Here is a 10,265-nt window from a genome sequence, read left to right as displayed (position 1 = left end):
AAGATTCTCGCTGCACTTCGCCTTATCGTTACAAATGGATGAATATATTGAATAGATGGATCAATCTTTACAATGCAGGAGCAGATTATTAATAATTCATTGTGTGCCATAATGTCATCATCCTCTATGCTGATGTGTTGCTGCGTGTCACTATCCAGCTGACTGCCACTCCGTCAGGACTGCTTTGTCAGCAGCTATCAGCTCCTTCTTCTAGCGAGGACTCCTCAGGTACAGACTTTTGTTTAGGTATGAAGACATGTCATCTATTTCTCATACAACTCTAGTGGTTGTGTTCTTGTTTTACATACATCAAGGGGACATTGCTTTTGTTAGACATTATGAGGACCGGTCCCCACATGGTTAATCACATTACGTGCTTCTTTTTTTGCACTTAGAATGCTGCCAGTATCAGACAAATGAAGCTTACTCATTATTCTCTTTGACTCCTTTTTGTTTTCTGATTTTTTCCTGGAGTCGTTTCACAACACGATCGAAGAGTATTAAATCAATGTTTTATATGTCTTATTTTTAGTATAAATAGACTTCACACTGAGAATGGATTACAATGATGTCAAAAGGGTTAGGCAGTAGACTAAAATACACCTTAGAGATTTTGCCAACAGTCAATATATTAAATTTACAGGCTTCAATGTTAATCTGGAAGGAAAAAGGAGTGCATTATTTTTGAGGGATTCATTGTTAGTCTTCCTCAACTTTCCTCAACCCTGAGCCGCTGGAGGATTACTTCCCAAAATCCCTCGTCATTGTTTTTTGAAGCAGTATCACACTGGCTCAGAGAGAAAAAAGAGAGAGAGAGAGAGAAATAAACAGAGAGGCAGAGAGATAGAATTTCAGATGTTGTAGGACCCCGAGGTGTCTCCATACATCCCAGCTTGTTTAGATGCAGAGTCCCACTGTGAGCGACACAAAGATGTGAGCTGTGTGTGTGTGTGTGTGTGTGTGTGTGTGTGTGTGTGTGTGTGTGTGTGTGTGTGTGTGTGTATATGTGAGACTGGGCATGTCCAAAGCAAATTACGCACACAAAAGAGGAATCAAGGAGGCACCAAATGAATGGTGTCTTTTTGTTTTTGCATTTCAAAAGAGAGACAGATGGTCCAACTGAACTTGAAGCCTGCTGAATATTTGTGATTTTGAACTGGTACTGTATGTTGTCAGGGGAAAATAGTTAAATAACCTTGAGGAGGTCAATTACTGGTCAAAGATAATCCAAAGAATAATCTTGTACATTTTAAAGTGTGCACATTTTAATCCTGCACCTTCATTTGGGACACTGCTTTAATAGTAATCCAAAGTGCATCTTGTTCAATGCTGTACACTTTAATTTTTTTGTTTGACTGTGTGTTGAATATGATTCTTTTCTTTTGATTTGAATGTTTTTTTTAAAGTCTCAATACTACTCAGAAGAGGCCAAAGGAAAAAGGACATCAGTACACAGGTTCAACCTGCACTGATTCATGTTGGGTGATGAACAAACATTGCTTCAGATATTGCCTGTTGGCAAAAGAAAACCAACATCATTAAGCTTAAAATGTGCAATATTGCCTCGACAGATAGACATATAAATGAAAGATTTTTACACATTATTTTAGATGCTTCAGATGAGTTAATGATCTGACTGCTTCATCCACCGCTAACTTCCCCAGCTCACATCTAGTAGCCAGATTTCTGAAGGTCTTTTGGACACCTCTTTTCTGGTTCCTTGCCAGCCTGAGCTACGGTCCTGCTGCTTTAGCTCAGGGTTCAAACGGTCGTCACACTTGTCAACACAAAGAAACTGTCTGTTTACTTACACAATGGTGCATGTCTTTTGGAGCTAAACTCCCCTCAAAATAAGGAAAGAAAACTTGACACCAAGTCTACTACCACACTGTTTCCCCAGTATGAACACACTGGTAGCTGCCATCACTCTGGTCAGCGGGCCTCTGCAGGAGCTTTATGAAGAGGACCGTCTTTTTTTCCCACATGAATAATGACGTAACAGAAAGTGGAGAGAAGTGAAGGGCCTCCAGGCAAACGCTCTGGCTCAATATGAATTCTCCTTACGGCCAAACCTTTTGCCTGTGTGGAGCGTGGGCCTTTTTTTGTAACGTTGGCATGACAACCTCTCAGCTAATGGCACAGACAGGCCTATTGTGTCACTCATTGTGTGTTTGAGGCCTTGCACACAGCTGCAGTCTTGTGCAGTTTAGGATCCACGTTTTTGACAGATTGCATGCTTACTGAGGCAGCATGGCGCCTCAGAGAGGTTAATTCTGTCAGCAGGACATAGAGACGGAGGGCAGTTTAGTAAAACTGATTAAAACACATCTTTATCAATGTCAGTTTTCACATGCTGTTAGTCATCAGTTTATTTTGTATCTTTAATGCTTTTAAAGAGAGAGAAAAGGTAACTACTCATTCATAAATCAGAGGAGGTAATTGGATTAAATGTACTTGAAAAAAACCTTCTTGTAAAGCTTAATTCAAAATGGTTGAACAAGTTTTTAACAGTTCTGGGATTATCTGGCGAACAGTCAAGGATGTACCCCGTCGATTGCAGCTTTGTTTGTGTTGTGAGTTATTATGTTGGCAGCTCTAAGGACTTCCATCAGGAGAAACAGTCTGCTTAATCAGTAACACAAAAAAAGTGGAAAAAAAAAAATGCAATAAGGAATATGAGCTATTGAAAAAAAATCATGGGAGCACAGAGTCAGGGAAGGAAAATCTCTGAGGGCAAATTGCGGACAGGTTTGGACTAAATGAGTAGTTTGTGAGTAGGAGGAGCATAATGTTGTACCTGCTGAACCCTTTGATCCTCAGTGTTCGGATTTAACTTTCAGCTGATCTTCAGGCAGCTGCTGTAAACTCCCCGTAACAAGACAAAGAGGAAACGAGAGGTTCTTGGATCTGTTTAGTCTTTCACACAAAGATTTAAGAACGTGAGGGAAAACCGGTCTAAACAATCTGACAAGAGAAGTCGAGACAGCCGACGCTGCATTATTCATCACAGTCGGCGATGAAAACGTTGCTTTTTTTATACCTTTTACAATCACAGACAAAAGTCAGATCAAGTATTGAAAAGCAGCTTCATGAAGACCTTGTTTGAGGGATGCAGACAGTTCACTAAACGTCTAAAGAACACCTGAAGTCTCTGTATGTGAAATGATTGTTTTTACTTTAAGTGAACTGTCGCTTAGATTGAATCGTCGCTGGGTAATTTTGTTTTCAGCTTAATATGATTTAAACAACGTAGTAAATGCAGTGAGATATTCAAAAAATGTTGAGGCAGGGTCATTTTATTTTGTGTCTTGACAAAGACAAAAGCTTCACTTTGACATAGCAGATATTTGTCACTGAATGTCCTGACTCAGTGACCTTCCTGATGCCTCATTCGTTTGTCGTATCATTTAATTGGATCAGGTGCAGGTGACTTTGCAAACGAGTGTTTAATTTCAGAGAGATGGTCAAAATTGCGAGTATTGCATGTGACGATCAAAGTCAGCTTTTTCCCCCTTGGATGGCTCAATATTGAACTAAAATTCTGTGCATTTTTAATTTAGAGATATGGTTTCCACTTGGTAGGATTTTTCTGAAAGCGTTGTGCAATGAGTTACACACATTTTGGACAAATGAAAAAAAAAAAGGCAAATAAAGGAACAAACTACCGGTACTCAAAAAAGCTGGGAAATGATAGCTGTGGTCATAAATACACAAGATGGAAGAGCACCTTCGCTGGGGAGTTCTGAACAGCATTGTGAAAATCAAATATCACAGTTCTTTAGGAATTGTTCAAATACCTGACATGTGTCTTGTTTGGTCGGTGTAATCATCTTCATAGTGCTTTGGTCTGGGCTGTGAAACAGATGTTTTAACTATTATTTGAGTCCCATTCCTCCACATAAATCACAGCTGTAATATGTTATAAAACACACATACGTCACATTTTACAAACAAACACATTGTTTTTTTCAAAGCAATGGCCATGTTGTAATGAGATGAAGGCCACATACAGACACTTTATTCTGAAAACGTCAAACAAATGTAATCTTTTTGAAGATTTTACCTACAGTAGGATTTCACTTCCACCTCCTGACCTCTGTGCAAGTTAGGGCGGGGCTTTGTGTTTCACGACTCTGTTTCTGCAGCTGACATCAAAGCACAGTCCAGTATTTAAACGTGTGTGTGACTGAGTCTAAATTATTCAGAAGTGGGGGGTTTCTCTCAGGGCAGATGAAAGTAAAAGCTTCTTCTACTTCTTCTTCCCTTCGCTGATCTGCTCAGTGCCATCAGCAGTTCCCGTGATGCATTAATTATTCATGGCAATAACTCTGTGAAAGGTATACAGGGGCCTTCAGCTCTCTTTATCTCTCCCCCTCGCGCTCCTTCTTACGATCAGCTCCTGTCCCTCAGAGCCAATAAAGACCCAGAGCTTTCCAATAAAATCAACCGTTTTAAAATTACTGATTTGATTCTTGTACTTCTCGGATGCGAAAAGCAGGAAATGAGCTGAATAAAAGCAAGATATATGACGATTTGTCTCTATTAGCTGGCAGCAATATCGCTCTCGAGAAACAGAAACACACCTTAAACATTCAAACTTTTCTTTTTGCTCTTGGTTACAAAATACATCATTTTGTGTATCACTCGCAAGTGGTAAAATAACACCAGTAGATATACTCAAGACCCAAACTGAGGACACTGAGGACTGTCTGCTGCCGTGGACCTGCCTGACTCCCAGTGTGACGATGAATATACTGTCAGATTTCTGTCTGACTCTCGTTCTCCCTCTCGGTCAGGCAGGTTGTGGCAGATTGCTGTCCAACAATGAGTCCAGTTCTGTTTAAAGTTTCTACCTCTTAAAGGGAAGATTTGACCTGTCACTGTTGTTTGACCTGTTCACAACACGAACGAAGAGTTTGACCTGTCACTGTGCACAAAATGCTTGCTCATGATGGATTAAATTGAATCAAGACATCGATGTGTTTTGAAATAACATATTGATTGATGGGAATCCAACCATGAGGTTTTTTTTTTTTTTTAAAGCCTGATGTAAAAGATGCAGTGGATTCAATTTTCCATAACAACAATATCACATAAACTGATTTTACTGTACATAGACAATACAAAGGTCAGGCTGGTGACTTTTTAAGCTGCCCTGTCTGGGTTTAAATGACTATCTGTATCTTGCGTGACAAGCTGAGTAACATGAGTAAGGTGGAACATGTATGACCGTGATGCAAGAGGATTTCACTTCTGGGAGGCACAATCTTCTTACTCACATTTTTTATCTGTGTGTGTGTGTGTGTCTGTCCCCCCTGACCCACTATAATCCTGTCGTCTCTGCAAATGTAATCCACACACACACACACACACACACACACACACACACACACACACACAACTGCTCCAGCATCCGCCTATGCCAAGAGCACAAACTCTAAGGTCTAATGAAATCAATCATGAGCTGAACCTAACCTTTATAGAGATAGAGATTTTAAAAGGATTCCCAGCAGATACAATAAAATCACACAGGAGGGGAAAGTCTTGTAAATACACATTCATGTTTATTACCATTTACTATTTACATAAGACTATATATCTTTAGACATTTTGACATAGACTTCATTGAAAACATTCAGATTTTGCCACAATCCCTTTTTTTCCTGTTAAAAGAAAAAAAGTAATTCATATCCAATAGTAACAACTGTACAAAGACAGCCCAGAAGGTACAATAATTTACTTAAAAATTCTTCTTAAATCGATGCAAATCATGTAACAACGACAACATCTCGAGAGTTCCTTTCACAACACCGAGCGCCCCGCGTGCCCCCCACAGCGGAGCTGAGTGATCACAAAAGACTAGAGCTTGTATGTACATGCACTAAAGTGCTAGTGTTCAAAAGGCATGCAAATATTTCACTGATATTTGTACAACTGCCTTCCAAATATGCATAAGGTTATCCATGTTGTTATCACCCTTCTACATGTTTATGGAGTCAAACATTCATCCCAACGTAAAATAAATTAAGTACATTAGCATCAGAAATGACATCATGTGTCTCTGCTTCAGACCCATATAAGCAGAAGTCGTTTTTTTTTTTTTTGTTTGCTTGATGTTTGTGACTAAACAAAAAAAAAAATCAAGCTTTAAATGCTGGCAACCAAAAATAAAGGTATGCTCTTATTGCAAAAAAATAAAAAGCTTTGAAAACGTATTGATGCAATATTTGTATGTAGAAAAGAAAAGAGTAAACTAAAGGTGTAAACAAATCCAATAGCTGACCTTCAGGTTTTAGCTGAAAATAAGATTCAGAATGACAACTAAAAAATACATATATGTAATAAATACATATATACACACACGTGGGTGATTATGAACTGAAATGTGTGCAGGCACCTCTTATGGAAATGTCAGTATTATGACTTTTTTATGTTATTACAGTACATTCCAGGTTCTTCTGGTTCCTCCATGGTCAGCTGGTGCTACTGGATTGATCATAAAACCCCCGCTTCTGGCTCCCCCCTTTCGGAGTCTCTGGAGTTGTTGGGCGGGGTTTCTGAGGTACTGGGTCTTCAGGCTGAGGTGGAGCAGAGTGAGAGGAGGTAGAGGACAGGACTCACGCTGGCTCCTCACCCTCCAGGATGGTCTTGCGATGCCCCGATGGCGGGAAGGTGAACCTCCTCTTCGTGCCCTCGCTCCAACTAGGGGAGGAGGAGGGAGAGCAGTTTGCCCACCGCGAGGGGGGTCGCTGGTTAGCCGGGCGGGCCGGTCTCAGGAAGCAGGAGTCCAAGGGCGGGGCCACTGGAGAGCGAGGCAGGTCCTGCCAATGACAAGAAGCAGTCAGAAAGGAGGGGAGAGTAGCAGGGTGTGACTGCTGAGAAGAAACAGAAAGTGGAAATATCGTAAAGTGAGAAACACAAGTTAAAGAAAGATGAGAAAGCATGGGGCAGATGTATAAATAATATTAATACAGAAGAATAACAAAGATGTTAAAAAAACAGAAAGATAATTCCTGAGCATTTTCTTTAAATGTTAAACTTTGAGTATTGGATTATACAGTATTTCTGTTCAAACTAGTCCTGCAGTGGATCCTTATAAGAAAAATGTCATATCACCAAAAGCTCAATTCCCAAATAAATACCTTAAATTTGGATTTGTCTCTGAGGTCAATTAAGGGACTATTTGCACCAAGTTGGTTACTGCTCTTTGGGTTGGTACAAGCGTTTTATCTGGGTCAAATATACCACCATGGTTTGAGCAAGATTTTATTGACTGTACAGCTTCATTTTTAAAGAAGTTTAACCATTTCATCACATTTGAACTAAAGAGCCGTCTGTTCAGGTAAGCAGACGCACCGCGATGCAAAACAGAAGCTGCTAGAACTGTTGAGTTTACTTGTGACACACCTGTTCCAACAATCATGATAAACATATGAGGCCAATTACTAGTCGGGTCCTTTTATCAACACATACAACATTTGTGACATACGTGTTTATAATTGTGCTTGGTTATGCAGTGTAACTGGATTTCTATTCTTGCATACTTACTTGATGTTGGGTTCATTTGTTTTTCATGTGTAAGTTAAAATTGTCTGTTTGCACTGTTAATATAAGCCACATAAGATGATAAATACCATAGAGCTGAACCAACACTTTCTCTCTTATAGGTGCGTGATGACACACAGCAACTTTAGAGGAGACTGCTGGAGTCAGCTGAAGGACAGAACTGTCCTGCTTAACATGGATGTGGTGTCTCGACGTCTATTTTTATATAATGCATGCCGACATAAAGTCACAGGCACCGAATAATGCTAACACTGAAGTTTATAGTATTTGTATATTTCAGCAGGTGTGTAATCTATGCTGACTTCTATACATCTGTTCCCCTTTGGACGACAAAAAGAGGGCAATAAGATGAGAGAAAAGTAGCGCGCCCACCCAAGTATGATGTCAGATTGTGATTGGGTGAATGATCACACCGGGAGGACATCACACCACCAGCCTGATTTATAAATAGCTTGTCTCGAGGCGTAAGATTTCCGCTGAAGGGTGGCGGGACACAAAGTGACAAACTTGTTCTGCTTAAAGTACACGGTGGTGAGGCGGTGGTCCGTGGTGTGAGATGGATGACATTAAAGAAAAAATAAATTAGACGAGTGAAAAGATGGATCCGCAAGAGAGTGACGTGTCAAGAACCCGCAGAGGGTTTAGAAGAACTGGCAGGAAACACAAATCCCAGATAAAGAACGAGTCTCCATCCATAAATTATTTCTTAATGAATGCAACTGATGGATTGGATACACACAGGAAATACTGAGCAGCTTGTGGATAAATACAAGATTTCCTCTGTGATACTAATACATCAGATCACACAAGAGCACAGATCATGCACCATTAATGTGGCAAAGAAAGTCAGTATGCAGACGTGGTTATTAAAAACAGCAACCTGAACATATTCACTTCAGCCTTGACTGCACAGTTAATGAAAACCTTAAAGGAGAAATCCACCTTAAAACTCCCACACAATGTCGAATGTTGTTTTTTGTCATGATGGACACTTAGCTGCATGACGACTGTAAATGTTCAGTTTAGTTATAATGTAAACTGATACAGATTTCACACAAAAAAGTGCTTTCTTCATAGCGTGTTACGTCAAGGTCTTTTGGTCTGAGATAAGAATTTAAAACTGTTGGACCATATTGCTATTGAACAAGACAAATGTCAGGTTTGGAGGCTCAAAACTAAAACGTTTGGTTCACATTTGGTCCAAAAGAGCAAAAACTTCCCTCTAAACGAATCACAATTGATCAAAAGTTTGTGCATCTTCATTTATTTTCACAATTAACACTTCACATCTGCTGGTTGTTAAATAAGCATGTAGCTGTCAGATATATTACAGCAGCCGCAGTCTGCTGACTGTTTTCCAACATCGAACTATAAGTGATCGATCCAATGCAACCGACCTGATTCTCAATTTGGTTTTCAATGAGAAGGGATAATCTTCTTGTTTTGTCTCTTTGTGCATGGCAAATAAACATTTATTATAACCAAACACTTCAGATGATGAAAGGAAGAGAAAAAGCTATCAACCCTCAAATCTCAAACCTACTGTATAAAAAGCACTCGATCTGATCGTTACCAAGATTTGTTTGATAACGCCTCTTGCTCCAGCTATTCAAGGCACCAAAACACAAAAGTATTTTCCAAAGATTTCTTCTGCATGAAACCCCAAGTCTTTGGTTTGGTGTATAAGGGAAGTTAATGAAACGTGGGACAATAAGGAACTTTATCACAGAAGTTAAATGACTTGGAGGCAGAGACATCTGGCTGTAGATGTTCTCCCTGATATATTTGTGGATGACCCTGAAAAACAGTTGCTGTTCAGATCTGTTTGATTTGTGTCCTTTAATTGCCTAAGGATGTATTTTTGTATTTGTATGGATGGCTGCTCGTTGTCTGTTACTTGTGTTGCTGCTTGTCTTGTCCAGAACACTCTTAAAAAGAGATTTTTAATCTCAATGACTTTTCTTTCCTGGTTAAATAAAAAATAAAATGACAGATCCAATCATGAGAGGCTCCTCACTACATGGCTTAACAGTTTGAGATAAGGTGATGGTGGATTTTTCCTTTAAGCATGCATAATGGACCTCTGAACAGGTTAATATCCTCCACACATCAAACACAACCCGACAGGTGACAGAAAATAGAAAGAGAGGAGAGTTAGCAGCTTTCTTCTTCGGTTAGTCTTTGGAGGATTTGTTAGTGTGGGAGAATGGCTGGGGGGAGCTAAAAGAGTGAAGAGGAAAGAAAACACTGTGGGGACAGAAGGGTGAAAAAAAAGTGAAACATCACAAGAAAACATCACAGTCAATCCAGCTGAACAGGGTGACACCCTGGTAGAAACGTGGTCATAAAACAAACCACATGAAGCTGCACAGGGTCCCAAAAGACAACAAACAACCTGTGCTAGGAAACGTGTTAAACAACCAAAATGTTCTTCTTTTCGTGTTTCACGTGTTCTTGTTCACACATGAAGTGATTTTGTGACTTTTCTTTAAAGGACCATGCTGGTGATTTTGTAGTTTTTATCCCCATCAATGGCAAATCATATTCTGCACAACTGGTCTAATGTCTCAAGTCAAGTCAACTTTCTTTATTAGTCCACAAATAATGTTTTAGTTATTGTCAAGGTAGTTTTTCTCAGTTCGTTAATTTCTAGTTTTTAGGTTCCCCATAAGTTTGTATTTCAGCTTGGAATCTGAAAA

The 10,265-nt window shown here is 39.6% G+C and overlaps 1 protein-coding gene across 4 annotated transcripts in view; it reads right to left on the bottom strand.

The window, feature by feature from the left end:
* Positions 1-5,544: 5,544 nt before the first annotated feature.
* mtcl1 (microtubule crosslinking factor 1) overlaps positions 5,545-10,265 on the bottom strand; it is a 57,301-nt gene continuing 52,580 nt past the window's right edge. Inside the window, exon 15 of one of the 4 annotated variants that reach the window (XM_079348729.1) lies at positions 5,545-6,821. In XM_079348729.1, the coding sequence (XP_079204855.1) occupies positions 6,618-6,821 (204 nt within the window). In that variant the 3' untranslated portion in view covers positions 5,545-6,617. The remainder of the gene's footprint in view (positions 6,822-10,265) is intronic. The other 3 variants (XM_079348731.1, XM_079348730.1, XR_013779576.1) reach the window with 3 other exon arrangements.

Source organism: Symphodus melops (genome assembly GCF_947650265.1).
Source record: "Symphodus melops genome assembly, chromosome: 7".
In the NCBI taxonomy this organism is placed as follows: Eukaryota; Metazoa; Chordata; class Actinopteri; order Labriformes; family Labridae; genus Symphodus; species Symphodus melops.
The sequence above is the reverse complement of the archived record's forward strand: the minus strand, read 5'-3'. Positions and strand labels throughout refer to the sequence as shown.